The following is a 14,536-nucleotide window of genomic DNA, read 5'->3' as shown; positions in this document are numbered from 1 at the left end:
AAAAATTTGATATTTTTTTCGGCGAGAAAGAAGACTATAAGTTAGGGAAGTGAAAAAGAGACAAAACCCACCCGTCGTGTCTTCTTGTTCATCCTTTGTTTCCCTTTTTCTTTCTCACTGTTTCTGCCTTACTTAAAGTCTCAATCTTTGCTTCAAATTCAACCCATCTCTTCTTCTTCCTTCCCTCACAATCAAATCAAATCTCCAACGATTGATTTCTCTTCTTCTGTTCCCAATTCTCAGCTTCTGGTTTGTCTTAAATGGAAGGCGGTTCCGCTAGTGGATCAGCTTCGGCTTTGTCAAACGATGAAAATCTCGTCGTTTCTTGTGAGGATTCTTCTTCTCCTGTAGGGAATGAGCTCGAGCTTGGTCTTACTTTGAGCCTTGGTCCAAAAGGGTATCGAGATTGTAGGGTTTCTTATGCTGATGATTCTTCTTCTTCTTCGTCTTCATCTTCTTCTCTGAGCAGAGCTAGCGTAATTGCTGGGATCAAAAGAACAGCTGATTCCATGGCTGCAACTAGTGGGTGAGTAAGATTCTCCTTCTTTCATCCAATTCTAGAAAAGCTTTTACATTTTGATCAATCATGGTTTATTTTGGGATTCTTAATATCATGATTATCAATAGAACCAAAAATAAAGATTTGATTTTTGCTTTTTATGGGATTTGATTAGACAGAATGTTCTTTGATCACAGTTGTCTGAAAAGATTCGACCTTTGTTACGTAGATGACTTTGAATGTTATCTATCTTCCTGATCATTAGATAATTTGCTTTGGTCATTTATATCTGGAAATTGAATCTTACTATCGTTTTCCAGAGATGACAATCTCTTTCTTCTGGAATTCTAAAGTATTTGCTTTGGAAGGAAAATGAGTAATCCTCCTGTAAAGTGATGCTCTTGGTATCTGATTTTGTTGAAAGTCATCTAGATTTGAGCCGCGAAGTGTTTTAAAGCCTTTGTGTGTGTTTACTCTGTGTTGAGCTTTTGAAACCTTTGAAAAATTGCAGGCAAGTAGTGGGATGGCCACCAATAAGGACTTATAGAATGAACAGTATGGTTAACCAAGCTAAGGCTTCAGCCACTGAAGATCCCAACTTGGAGATCCGTCAAGAAGTAAACAAGAATAGAACTGATGCAACAAAGATGAGAAATTCCATGTTTGTTAAGGTGACTATGGATGGCATTCCGATTGGAAGGAAAATCGATCTGAATGCTCATAAATGCTATGAATCATTGTCAAACACTCTTGAAGAAATGTTTCTGAAACCCAAATTAGGTACGCTTTTTCGAATCTTGTGACCTTTTTAATTTGGTTCCTTTCAAGTCTTTTCTTGGTATGGGAAATGAAGTGATGATTGTTTCTGTAATCAGGTTCAAGCACACGAGAAACCGATGGTCATATGGAAACACCGCTCAAGATACTACCAGATGGGTCTTCTGGATTAGTACTAACGTATGAAGACAAGGAAGGAGATTGGATGCTTGTTGGTGACGTTCCGTGGGGGTATGTATACATATATACTTATGCTTTCGATGTTGAATTAATGTTAGCTCCAAGTTCTGAATGAGTTTTTTTACTTGTGTCTAGGATGTTTATTGGTTCGGTGAGAAGGCTCCGGATAATGAAAACATCGGAAGCTACTGGTAAAGGTACGTTTAACGATTCGATCAAGTCCCAATATCCTCAATTTTTTTTTGTCTTTGTGACCGTGTTTGTGTGATCCTTGTTTTACAGCTCAAATGATCTTATGAAGCAAATAATAATCTACGAAGAACCCTTTATGTTCGAAGCCAGTAATAAGACTGATCACAGATCAAAGAGAAGACAAAAACATTGTAAGAAGCTTCTTCTTCTTCTTCTCTCCCCTTTTACAGTTTTTTTGGCTCTGCCATTTTTCTTTAGTTAGTTATATGTTCTCTTTGTAAATCACACTTCAAAATCTATAACAAAACCCCTGTCTTGCACAAAACAAAACGGTTCAGAGCAATGCACAAAGTTAATATGATCATGTAAAACAAAGGAAAGTTATTCTACATGGAATAATTAAATCAAAAGATACATATCTCTCTCTTTCTCTCTTCTACATACAGAACACGAATCGAACGAATCAGTTTATCGGCCTTTTTTGATTCTTTCATCTCAATCCTAAAGAAGGCCATTTACAGGTGAAGTATTAAAAACCGATGTATGTTTCTCGGCCAAGCTACGACTAGTGTTCTCTTCATTACTGTTACTTTTCCTCCTCGGTTTAGCTTCTCCGAGCATCGATATCACATCTCTCATCGAAGGTCTGTCTTTAGGGAGCTTCGTAGTGCAGAGAAGAGCGATTTGTAGAACTAAAAGCATCTCTTCTTGAACATATCTGCAGTTTCCTACATCAGGATCTAATGCTTCTTCTAATGATATGTTGTCTCTTATCTTCCTTCTCACCCACTCCACAATGTCTACAGATTCTCCAAACTCCGGCTCCAATGGTCTTCTTCCGGTTAACAGCTCCAACAATACGACGCCGTAACTGTATATATCTATCTTCTCATCCACCTTCAATGTGTATCCATACTCTGCAAATGATCAACCAGATTAATTAGACTAAACCGGATTGTAATCAATTTAGTAACCGGTACGGTATTTAAACCTTACCGGGAGCAATGTAACCGTAAGAACCGGCGACCATTGAAACGGTTTCTTTCTTCCTCGCCATCATCCTCGCGAGGCCAAAATCGGCGATTCTGGCGTCGAGATTCGCGTCGAGCAAGATATTGTTGGATTTGATGTCTCTGTGAATCACTGGAGGATGACAATCATGGTGGAGGTAAGCTAGGCCGTGAGCTACACCTAACGCGATGTTGTAACGCGAAACCCAATCAACGAGAAGCCTCCCGGCGGCGTTTTTGCCGTGAATCGCGTCGCCGAGGTTTCCGTTGAGCATGAATTCGTATACGATCATCATGTTTTTGTCGTTGTATAAGAACCCTAGGAGCCTCACGATGTTTCTGTGTCTCAATTTCCCGAGGAGGTTTACTTCGCCGACGAAATCTCCGGTAGTTCCATCTTCGATATCGGCGGCGGATCTCCAAAGCTTCTTCACGGCGAGCACTGTGCTCGATCGTGACATTTCTGCTTTGTATACGATTCCTGTAGCTCCCATTCCGATCATGTTCGATTCTTTGATACATGCCAAGATATCGGAAGCTGTAAACCCTAATCTATGAAACGCCATTAATCTCCAAGGCCATTCACCTTTGCTCGCCGTCTCGTCGCCGCAGAATCCGTTGGAATACCATCTTTTGTATAGAGTTCTGGCAACGAGGGTGAGAATCCCTAGAGCTAGAACCGATGCTATCCCAATTAACCATCCGGCGACAATCCGTTTCCCGTGGAAGCTCTTGTGACCTGATGTTGCTCCTTGGAATTTGCTACACGGTGGAAGAACGCCGCCGCAGAGACCGGAGTTTCCTTTCAGATCATCTGGATTTATGGTTTTGAGAAAGCCGTTGATAGGGACTGGACCTGTGAGCTTGTTGTAGGAGACGTTTAGGAGTTCCAGAGCTGGAGATGTTCCGATACTCTCCGGTAGTACTCCGGTTAAAGAATTGTTGGAGAGATCGAGCACAGCTAACGCGGACATTGTCGTGATCTGTCTAGGGATCTCTCCGGTGAGGTTATTGTTTCTTAGGTTGAGGCTTACGAGCTTCTCGCATGAAGCAATGCCGGAAGGGATAGTTCCTGTGAGAGTATTTGATGAGAGATCGAGATTCGAGAGTGAAGGACAATCCTGGAATTGATCTGGAATTTCGCCGGAGATAAAGTTCTCGGCGACTAAAAACGCCTGCAGATTGTGAATTGAGAGGATTGTGGAAGGGAGGGATGATCGGATCTGGTTTCTTGATAAATCGATGAAAGAAAGCGAAACTGAATCCGAGATGTCTCCGGGGATCCCTCCGGTGATACGATTTCCTGCTAATTCGAGTCTTTGTAGCTTCTCAAGCTTGCCGAAGCCGATGGGAATTGAACCGTTTAGTAGATTGTTCTGCATCCTGACACGAACTAGTGACTGGCAAGTGGATAGAGTCGCTGGAATCTGACCGGTGAAGGTGTTGTTGAACAGAATGAGCTTGGTTAGATTTCCCTTGTTGCATAGGGTCGAAGGAATCTTGCCTGAGAAGGAGTTTGAAGAAACGTCAAGCCATTGTAATGGAGAATTCTTCCCAAGATCGGTTGGCAACTCGCCGGAGAGTGTGTTGTTCCAGAGCTCGAGGACTTGTAACTGCTCTAGATTGCTGATCCCGGGAGGAATGGAGCCGGAGAGTTTGTTGCGCATCAGGTTCAGTAGCTGCAGGTTCTTCAGCTTGGTTATCTCCACTGGAATCTCGCCGGTTAATGCGTTATCGGAGAAATCAAGAACCTTTAGCGTGGTAATGTTTCCGATCTCTCTTGGAATTTTTCCGGTGAAGTTGTTCTCGTACAGGAGAAGCGTCTCGAGTGACTTGAGCTTCCCGAGCTCCGACGGAATCTCACCACTGAGCTTTCCGATGGCCAAATCGAGGTACTTGAGGCTGGTTATGTTTCCAAATTCCGGTGGAATCGGACCTTTGAATTCGTTGTAACCAAGAATGGCGGTTTCAAGTGAAAGGAGCTCGCCGAGAAGGCTTGGTAACTCACCAGTGAGATTGTTTCCGGATAATCCGAGAAATCTCAGCTTCTGTAGATTCTTGAATGAACTTGGAAGTGACCCTTGAAAGAAATTCCCTCGGAGATCAAGAACTTCTAAAGAGACTAAGTTCCCAAGATCCTCCGTGAGATTTCCAATGAGACTGTTCCCTGAAGCATTGAGGTGAACGAGTCCTAGTGATTCGTTACCAAATAGAAAAAGACTACCTGAGAATGAATTCTGGCTGATGTCTATAGAGTTCAACGGAGGGATCGATTTCGGTAGCAGCGACTCGAATCCGTTGCATGAGATGTTAAACGAAACAAGGCTTCTCAGCTGCCTGATCGAATCTGAGATTTTACCCGTGAGATTCATCCCCGACAGGTCGAGCTTCTCAACAAAGCCATGGGAGTTGCACCGAACACCGGTCCAGTTACAATGATCACCAGTTTCTGAAAGCTTCCAGTCTTTAAGAAAGTTGAGAGGATCCACAAGAGTTGATTTTACCGAGAGCAAAATAGAGAGCTCGTTGACATTGTCGATGGAAGCTAAAACAGAGGAAGTAGAACCAATGTAACAGTAGTAGAGGAAGAGAACCATAATCTTCATCTTCAACTTCATCTTCTTCCTCTGTCTCAGCAGCTTCAACTAAAACTTGACTCCTTAGTTCATTACCAAGAACAAGACTAGTGAACATGCAAGGAGGTGGTGGAGGAAGAAGAGTATAGAATAAGAAGAAAACTCGGCAAGTATATGCTTGCTCTGTATTTATTATGTTATACTATATATATGTGATATATAAACACACAGAGATATAAAATGAATCTTGGTTTTATATGGATCTAGTGATCAAAGAGTATGTAGGGTTACATGTTCTAAGAAAAAAAAGAAATAAACAAGATCTTGGAAGTATTTGAGAAATTTCTCAAGACATTGAACATGTGAAGAGAGAATGTGTTTTTTTCACAATTACAACTAATCCAAAAATGTGTTCGGTGTTTTAAAATTAAATTTAGTCAACTATTGATTTGCTGTATAGTGATTTGTGAATGTGCCATAGTTAGCTTAAGCTTAATCTAATAGTACTAAATTACTAATATAATTAATTTGTTTATGCATACACTTGGTGTGTGGCATAGAGGTAGCTTATGCTTAACTTCATTCTAATTCAGCTTTTGTAGAATGTCTTTATCTATTTTCTCGCCTTTTTCTTTTTGTGTCTTTTAATGCTTGCCTTCTAAGGTAAAAATATATATATCAAAAATACCATTTGCACTTAGCTCTTAGCAAATAATCGTTCACATCACACATTAATGATTAATCCGTGATTATATTGTAAATCTCGTATTTAGGATTTAGCCACCGAGGTGAACGTTCGAAGCATCAGAATGGGTGACCTGCACATGTGATTAAGAAGAACAAATGATCCCATTACCCTTATTTAATTTCAGATAGGTCCAAATAATTATATTAAATATTTAATATTAGCAATAATGAAGATGATCCCACGATCAATCTTCACGTTTCTTCTTACCCCTTATGAATTTCGAAAAGTTTCTTTCTATTTGGTTTAGTTAAAAAATAAAAGAAGATCGAGCCCACCTCATGGCCATTATATGTAAAAACATATTTCTTTAATTCAATCATAGTTACCATGATTTTTTACAAAAATGTGAATATTATAATGTATGCCACTGCAGAGAGTGCAGGCTTGTTACTCTTCTTCCATTTGCATGATTGATTAGATAAGAATCTTTCCATGTTACAGGTTTTAATAAATATGCCAGTGTAAATAACAGTATATAACAAATAAAAACTAAATAAAGTGATTAATTGTATCAATCACTACTTGAATGTACATATCAGCAAATTGTCCCTAATGAAAATGCTACTTTCTGAAACGTTCTTCAGATTAAAAATTAATGCTAATTTCATAAACTTTCTACCTCATGTCTAAAAGCATGTGTACGTATATATCTAAAGTCAGTGCCAATGCCTTTAAGGTAAAAGAAAAGTGAAGTGAAGACGGAATAAAAAAAAGTACGTCAAAGTTAGGAGAGAATATTGAACTCTTTATATAGAGTAGAGTGCCCAATTAGATTCTAGCATAGCCAAGTTTGATTTTTTTCATTAAACTTTTGATATCACTAAAAAGAAATTAAACCAAACGTAAAAATTAACAGTGACAAACTCAAGTTACTCAACAGAACTAGAAGATGTTTAAAGAACTCAAACCGATGACTTAATATTTTAGGAACAATACAGTAAATTACAAATATCTTTCAAGAACAATTTATCAATTTGATAAGGATAAGATAAATTAAATGGTAAATGATTATGGGAAAATGGCAGAGAAATGCACACGCATATTCATCAAATGAATTATTGTAATACTCCAACAATTACCTACTCCTCTTACTGAATTCATGTTTCCATCCTTCTTATAACACTAAACACAAACTGTTGCTTCACATGCACTCATGTGGACCTGTCTATTATATAACTCTTATTTCTTTCTTTCTTATTATTTGTTGTTTTTAGAAAAGAGAACATACGGATCCGTAGTTAAATTTTTCATTTGCTTATCACCCTTTCGATCGCTGGATAAATGGCTTAAATTCTACGATTACTCACTTATGTAATTCATAATTGGTAGATAATTTTTATAATTGGTAGAACACACTTTCTGTTTTGAATTTTACCCAATATATACCCTCATAAAAGATCTTAGGAAAAGAGAAAAAAAAGATGGTCTACAATATAAATATTGAATAATAATCAATAATTACCTAAAAGAACATTGGATGGTTTATAGGAGATGTATAGAGTTATAGACTATAGGTCATCATAAATAAATAAAAACACTTACAAGAGTCAAGAGGTCGAAGGCTTAATGGGATGCATGTGGATCATCACCTTAATGACTTACTTTACTATTAATTTTTGTATTATTAGAAAGAGAGAAACCTAATCCCACAACAAATAAGTACATTAAACTCTTTGCAAATGGTTTTTTGTGGGTTTTATTATTAACAGCAGTACTAATTAATTTAACAAGTATGTATGCTGACGAATCGTCACATGGCCATGGGATGGGATTCGTTATGGCATCACAGACTCGAGAGTCCAGCTTTTCTTTACGATCTGCACACATGTGCCACGTGTGCTTCATGCTCAATCTCGAGTCAGCGTTAAAGATTCTGAGCCAGCAAGAGTCTTTCTCCCGTTAAAGCCAAAATGGGCTTATTATAAACATGTTGAAACTTATTGGGCCTAAAGTTAAAAGCCCATAAGTTGAGACGATGACGGTAAACAACAAATGAAGGAACGGCTTTGGTAGTGACACGTCACGATTCTCCCGCCACCACACCAGAGCTTTTGCTTCATCTCCTTCTTCCTCTACTCTCTCTCTGTGTGTCTCTAATCTCACACAGACAACACAGAGATGGCTTGTGTTCGGTCGATTGGTTCTCTAACTTCTGTCACTCATTCTCCACGAAATGTTCCTCGCTCAGGTACGCGAAAACCCCCCCTAATTTCGCCTTTTGAATCTTTGAATTAGTAGTTGAATCTTCGTGTTGCATGTAGCTTAATTATGGAAAATTTCCTGTAATTTTCGGTATAATGCTGATTCCGAAACTGTAACGACTAATAATCTGGCGCTACATCGAGTCTCGTATCGGATTTGACGAACGAGTGGTTTAGGTAGTAACTTGATGTAATCTGATCATGGTTTCATAGTAAATGTAGATTAGGGTTCATATTTCAATTGAAATGGAAAAAAGATTGGATTTTACATAAATCGGTATCAATTAACTTCAAGTGTGTAATTAAGAACCATGGTTTGATTGATCCTTTTTATTTGCAGGCATTGTCTTATCTTCATGCTCTGTTCTTCCCATCAAAGGCTCCTCTTTCACTGGCTCCCCTGTTTCTCTCCTGCGGGCTCAACCCTCATCCCGAACAGCTCTAAGACCGAGGAAACCCGTCTCTATCACGTTGATGGTAAAACCGACGCTCCAATTCATTCAAGGGACGGATGAGATGACCATCCCTGATGTTAAGCTGACTCGGTCAAGAGACGGATCTAACGGAATGGCACTCTTCTCTTTTGATCAGCCATCGGTTTTCGACTCGAGCGGTGAAGTCGGGGAGATTACAGGATTGTACATGATCGATGAGGAAGGTGTGATTCAGTCCACGGATGTAAACGCGAGATTCGTGAATGGGAAACCGGAAGGGATTGTGGCGAAACACATTATGCGAAGTCCGAAAGAATGGGACAGGTTCATGAGGTTTATGGAGCGATACTCAGACCAGAATGGCTTGCAGTTTGTTAAGAAGCAATGAGGTGGGAGACACAATTAGCAAAAAACATGTGTATGTTACATTAAATTTTTTCACTCTTTTGATTTATAATCTTTTACTCTCCTAGTTTTGATCTTTACTTAAGTATCAACTTACAATGGTAGAGTTCGTTTAATCATTCAGGATTTTGTTCTGATTAAGTTTGATTTAAACTAGACAAATCCTCAGGACTACGAGAAAGTGAGAATTAAGACGATGAGTTTCTTATGAGATCAATATATATTTCTTCTTCTGCTCTTCTAAGATCAATCTACATGTCTCGATCAGCTCTTCCACCTTCCAACTCAAGGATATCTCCTTTTCAATAAAAGAACACCATAAACCTAAGTCAACCAATAATTTAACAAGTGACCAAAATCACTATAATAATTATCACGTTAGTTTTACAATCTGTGACAATTTTGCAACCACTTACCAACATATTTATATGCTATATCCAATGTTCAAAAAATCGTCTAGACGTTAGAACATTATTTACTTATTTTAAAAATATTTTTCATAATTTTATAACTAAATATTGGTTATAAAATATGAAATGTTAAAAACTTACCTATTCGAACTTATTATATATGTTCACACCTAGTTTATATAAAAACTAAAATAGCTTGCTCCCAATAACTAAATTGTTTGAGAATAGTTAATTCAATTTACAATTTTAGTAATAAGTATTTTCTTTTTGTTTGTTGCTTTATTTTGTTTACTTATCCAAAACAATGTCATATTAAAAAAAAAAAAAAAAAAACAGACACTAAATCGGCTAATTTGACCAATTTGTACTGATTTTGAACGCATAAACCAATCGCTATTGAGACTGCTCTTTTTATTTTGGTTGGAAAATGAATTAATTATATACTTTTACGTTAGGATCACTTGCTATTTATTTTAAAAAGAACTATCATTTGTTAGTTAATATAACATAGGCAACCGAATAAAACATGCGTTAAATAAAAAATACAAAATTATGATGATAATATGCTAGTGACTATTATTTGTGTCATAACATTCAGCGCACGGAAATACTTATTAATAGAAGATGATGGAGCTTCTTGCTCATATCTGTTCACAGATTGGCGTTGAAGGTATGAGAGGTATAGAAGTCCGACCTTTGGCGGGTGGAGGCCGCTTTGAGATTGTTAGGCGGGGACTCACATTCGCGTTACCAGAGGCAAGCTCATCAAGACAAGTCTTTGGAATCGCAGAGCCAATCATCGGTCGTCAGAATTAGCGAAATATATAGCTCATCAAGATATGATATTTTTTTGTCTCGTTGACCCATATGCTACTTGACATTGTGATGTTTTTTCTAAAATCTCAATAAATGTTGTTTGACTTTGAGGTTATAGGCTGTATTAAAGCTATTCCTACACTAAGATTTGGATTGTTACAAACTTGTGTTGATAATATGCTAGTGACTATTATTTGTTTCTTAACATTCAGCGGAAATATTTATCCAAACAACTATTGATTGATGTGTTAGTAAATTAAACAAAAAAAAAAAAAGATCATCATCATCCACAACTAAAAAAACCAATCAAGAAATTGCATCGTAATTAGCATAAGTTCTTACAACAGATCAGTGTAGATAAATTAAAGACTTGTTCTAAATGTAGAACAGTCGTCGGAAAGAAGAAGAAAAAGAACACTAAAAACCATCAAAGTGGAGGGGCTGTGGGTTATTGGAAGCCTTTCAACTCTAGTGCTTGTCTTGCCTTATGTCTGTAGCTTGACTTAGTTGCGCCACAGTATCTCGAGATTATAAATTTTAACGGAAAAAAAAAAGTTTCATCTAAACAAGCTTAAAGAATTGTGAATGATTCCATGGTGAATTTTGTAAATTGTAGACTAATTTTAACGAAAAAAAAATACTCTACTAAAGCTGCTTCTAATCCTTATAATATAATGATCTCATTGTGAATTTTGCTACTATATATAGTCTCGTAATTAACCGTTTTATATTATAGGTGTTCAATCGTTTGACCAATACCGTGTAAAATTGAATAGAAACCGAAACTAAACCGAACTTGAGCATATCCCGGTTTGATTTGATTACTACATGACATTACTATATATAGGCCAAGAGTCGTTAGGAGTGATGTTTATTATGGAGAGAAACAGATCAAAGAATCGTTCCCTTTGATCATGGCAGCGACGTTAATCTCTTCTTTGGCCGTTCTCTTACCGTTAACGTTACTAGCTCCGTCAATTTCCATGAAAATCTCTCGAATCGACGTCATCGGTTGGATTTGTAACAACGGCACCGTCTCTCACGAGGAGGCTTACCGGAGATCTTATCAGATTAACCTCGACGCGATCAGAGATGATATGAGGCATGTCAAGTTTGGAACTCATGAACACGGAGATCCTCCGCAGAGAATGTACGTTTTGTCGCAGTGTGTTAGCGATCTCTCATCCGACGAATGCAGTTTATGTTGGTCACGTGCTACCGATCTCCTCTCTCAATGTTTTCCGGCCACCGGTGGTTGGTTTCACCTTGACGGTTGTTTCGTTAGAGCTGATAATTACAGCTTCTATCAAGAACCTGTTTCTCATCAGGACACCAAGGTAAATTAGATATGGTTAGGTTTTGTTAGAAATCTCGTATCGAATAATATATATATAAGTGACATTTAACATATTTTGATCAATTGATAAAATCCATGGATCAGTTCCGCACACACTTGTCTAATACAAAACTTAGACCTAGGATTTAGTGTGGCTTTTGGCTTAGAAATCCGATTTTGAAGAAAATTTAACTAAATTATCCGAATATGTCGACCATTTTTGGGAATGTAGATATGTGCTAGTGACAAGGAGAAGTCTGCAGAATTGAAAGGTTTAGTAAAGGAAGTGACCAAATCCATTGTTGAGACGGCTCCATATAGTCAAGGTTTCTCGGTGGCTAAAATGGGAACCCGTGGTTTAACGGTTTACGGGTTGGGAATATGCTGGCGAACGCTAGATGATGAGTTGTGCAAATTATGCTTAGCAGATGGAGCTTTATCGGTCTCTAGCTGTGTACCATCCAAAGAAGGTTTTGCCTTGAATGCAGGCTGCTACTTGCGTTACTCTAACTATACCTTTTATAACGAACGTGGATTGCTTTCTATGAGTATGTCTCTGTCTCCTAACTCTTGTGTGATTCTTCAAATTGTGTGATTCAGTCCTTTAAATGATCTTAACTTTTGTTTTGTTCTATTCTTGTAGATTTAACAAAAGAAAATTTTGTGCATATATTCGTTCTTTCTATGGTGGGTGTGTTGGCTATTGCAGCTGGATTTTGGTGTGGAAAATGCATCTATATACGAACTAGTCCAAAGAAGAAGCTTAAAGGTAAGTTCCTTGTGTGGAACTAATTAAGACTATATTGTGCCAAAGGTAATTTAGCTCATACATGAACTAAGATTAAAAAGTCTCACTTGTTTGGACATCTAAGGATAGAGAAGGAGTCAGAGTCTATATGTAATGACTCACACTTGATGAGCTTTGAGTATTCAACTCTTAAAAAAGCAACCAACAACTTCAATGAGAGTTGCAAGCTTGGTGTTGGTGGATATGGGGAAGTCTTCAAGGTTTCTCTCTTCTCTATGTAACTATCTTTCTCTACATCTTACTACAATTTGAATTGACTACAAAGCCTTTTTTATTATATCTTTGACAGGGAACTCTGTCTGACGGTAGAGAAATTGCGATTAAACGGCTGCATATAACAGGAAAGAAGCCACGGGACGAGATCCATAATGAAATAGATGTAATTAGTAGATGCCAACACAAGAACTTGGTTAGGCTCTTAGGTTGCTGCTTCACTAACATGAATAGTTTCATTGTTTATGAGTTCCTCGCCAACACAAGCCTAGATCAAGTCTTATTCAGTAAGATCTCTTCACCGAATCACGCATGTTTAGACAATGCATATTTCTTAAAGTTTCTTAAATTTTTTGCTTGACATGCAAGTGAAGACCCCGAGAAGAAGAAAGAGCTCGACTGGAAGAAGAGGCGGACAATAATCTTAGGAACAGCTGAAGGTTTAGAATATCTTCACGAAACGTGCAAGATCATTCACAGAGATATCAAAGCAAGCAACATTCTGTTAGACTTAAAGTACAAACCCAAAATTTCAGATTTTGGATTAGCCAAGTTTTATCCAGAAGGTGGCAAAGACATCCCTGCTCCTTCTCCTTCTCCTTCTTCAATCGCGGGCACTCTGTAAGTCCTTTCAACACAAAGACTTTATTAGAGGTCCTTATTATTGTTTATGATTTAGAACGTGAAATGGAATAAGTGCATTGTTTACAGAGGATATATGGCTCCTGAATACATTAGCAAGGGAAGACTAAGCAATAAAATCGATGCTTATAGCTTCGGAGTCCTTGTTCTCGAGATAACCAGCGGTTTTCGAAACAACAAATTCCGCTCTGATAACTCCCTTGAAACCTTAGTCACTCAAGTGAGTCTCCATCTTCATCACATCAATCTTTAACTCCTTAGCTCTGATTTACCTTCATAACCCATTTTCTAACCTCTTAATTTCTTGAACAGGTTTGGAAATGTTTTGCTTCAGACAAGATGGAGGAGATGATAGACAAAGATATGGGAGAAGAAACAGATAAGAGAGAAGTGAAGAGAGTACTGCAGATTGGTTTGTTGTGTACACAAGAGTCTCCACAGCTTCGTCCAACGATGTCTAAGGTTATACAAATGGTTAGTTCCACAGATATTGTATTGCCCACTCCTACTAAACCACCTTTCCTTCATGATTCCATGTAAAAATTCATGTATAATTTATATAGATCCCTCACTACCTTATTGTTAATAACATGTTACAAGAGAAAACAAGACAACAACAAATAATCATTGTGTATTTTCGTAAAATAACTATTAAAAATTATGTTTATTTTTCTTCTAGTTATGTAGGTAGATTAAAAACATACATTTTGAAATTTTGTCCCAATATTAATCAGATGAACAAGTATACATTTAGGAGAATACACCTATCTATGCTTATATATGATTAATCACAAAATATGATACAATGTGATAAAATAAATGAATGAGATAAGACTGGTATGATGAATGTATCATTGTCTGATAAGTTAGTGCTTTGTGTTGTTATTTGTGGAAGATTTGTACCGTTCCAACCGTCCATCACTTTTTTTGAGAAAAATGTGTTGAAAGGGCAATTTTCAAATTTGTAATTTGCCACTTATAAATAATTTCTTTGATTTGATTTGTCAATTAGGTAGTTCTTACTTCTTACTACATTGATGACATGCACTTTAATTTAGCTGTCATTTTAGAGAAGAAATTACAAAAAGTTATCATTGTACAATGTTTTAAGTTGGTGGTGAACACAGAACAGTTTACATCAACGGTGACGATGAAAAGTGTAACAGTGAATAGAGAATAATATACTGTTAACACATGATAGTGTAAAGTGAACATTTGTATAACGAACAAGTGTGTGGTGACCGTGGATGATGGTAAACAATATACTATCACCAGTGTAAAGACATTGT

General features: G+C 37.4%; 4 protein-coding genes across 4 annotated transcripts; 3 read left to right on the top strand and 1 right to left on the bottom strand.

Moving 5' to 3' along the window:
* Positions 1-53: 53 nt before the first annotated feature.
* On the top strand, positions 54-1,978 carry LOC9303512 (auxin-responsive protein IAA11). The gene is made up of 5 exons (XM_021017511.1): positions 54-526; positions 1,011-1,279; positions 1,375-1,507; positions 1,592-1,653; positions 1,739-1,978. Exons 1-5 carry the CDS (start codon positions 261-263, stop codon positions 1,753-1,755), a joined length of 747 nt encoding a protein of 248 aa, XP_020873170.1. The 5' UTR covers positions 54-260; the 3' UTR covers positions 1,756-1,978.
* A 3-nt stretch (positions 1,979-1,981) lies between these two features.
* Positions 1,982-5,629, bottom strand: LOC9305560 (MDIS1-interacting receptor like kinase 1). Its single transcript, XM_002867393.2, has 2 exons — positions 2,645-5,629; positions 1,982-2,565 (listed from the first exon to the last, which is right to left on the bottom strand). Exons 1-2 carry the CDS (start codon positions 5,274-5,276, stop codon positions 2,150-2,152), a joined length of 3,048 nt encoding a protein of 1,015 aa, XP_002867439.1. The 5' UTR covers positions 5,277-5,629; the 3' UTR covers positions 1,982-2,149.
* Positions 5,630-7,940: 2,311 nt separating this feature from the next.
* LOC9305559 (photosystem II reaction center PSB28 protein, chloroplastic) lies at positions 7,941-9,163 on the top strand. The gene is made up of 2 exons (XM_002869442.2): positions 7,941-8,170; positions 8,524-9,163. The coding sequence occupies exons 1-2, from the start codon at positions 8,101-8,103 to the stop codon at positions 9,003-9,005; spliced, it is 552 nt and encodes a 183-aa protein (XP_002869488.1). The 5' UTR covers positions 7,941-8,100; the 3' UTR covers positions 9,006-9,163.
* A 619-nt stretch (positions 9,164-9,782) lies between these two features.
* On the top strand, positions 9,783-13,847 carry LOC9305558 (putative cysteine-rich receptor-like protein kinase 43). Its single transcript, XM_021016876.1, is given in 7 exon segments — positions 9,783-11,585; positions 11,817-12,132; positions 12,228-12,592; positions 12,682-12,892; positions 12,980-13,226; positions 13,317-13,467; positions 13,560-13,847. Coding segments are annotated over 7 exon segments (1,941 nt in total). The 5' UTR covers positions 9,783-11,162; the 3' UTR covers positions 13,788-13,847.
* Positions 13,848-14,536: the final 689 nt, after the last annotated feature.

The sequence above is a fragment of the Arabidopsis lyrata genome (genome assembly GCF_000004255.2).
Source record: "Arabidopsis lyrata subsp. lyrata unplaced genomic scaffold ARALYscaffold_7, whole genome shotgun sequence".
Taxonomy (NCBI): domain Eukaryota; kingdom Viridiplantae; phylum Streptophyta; class Magnoliopsida; order Brassicales; family Brassicaceae; genus Arabidopsis; species Arabidopsis lyrata.
Note: the sequence above shows the minus strand (reverse complement) of the source record. Positions and strands in the feature narration are given on the sequence as shown.

Coding starts and splice junctions, on each gene's coding strand:
- LOC9303512 (XM_021017511.1), top strand. CDS start 261: ATGGAAGGCGGTTCCGCTAGTGGATCAGCTTCGGCTTTGTCAAACGAT. Junction 1,280..1,374: donor GTTTCTGAAACCCAAATTAG/GTACGCTTTTTC, acceptor TTCTGTAATCAG/GTTCAAGCACACGAGAAACC. Junction 1,508..1,591: donor GTTGGTGACGTTCCGTGGGG/GTATGTATACAT, acceptor ACTTGTGTCTAG/GATGTTTATTGGTTCGGTGA.
- LOC9305560 (XM_002867393.2), bottom strand. CDS start 5,276: ATGAAGTTGAAGATGAAGATTATGGTTCTCTTCCTCTACTACTGTTAC. Junction 2,566..2,644: donor TTACGGTTACATTGCTCCCG/GTAAGGTTTAAA, acceptor GATCATTTGCAG/AGTATGGATACACATTGAAG.
- LOC9305559 (XM_002869442.2), top strand. CDS start 8,101: ATGGCTTGTGTTCGGTCGATTGGTTCTCTAACTTCTGTCACTCATTCT. Junction 8,171..8,523: donor ACGAAATGTTCCTCGCTCAG/GTACGCGAAAAC, acceptor TTTTATTTGCAG/GCATTGTCTTATCTTCATGC.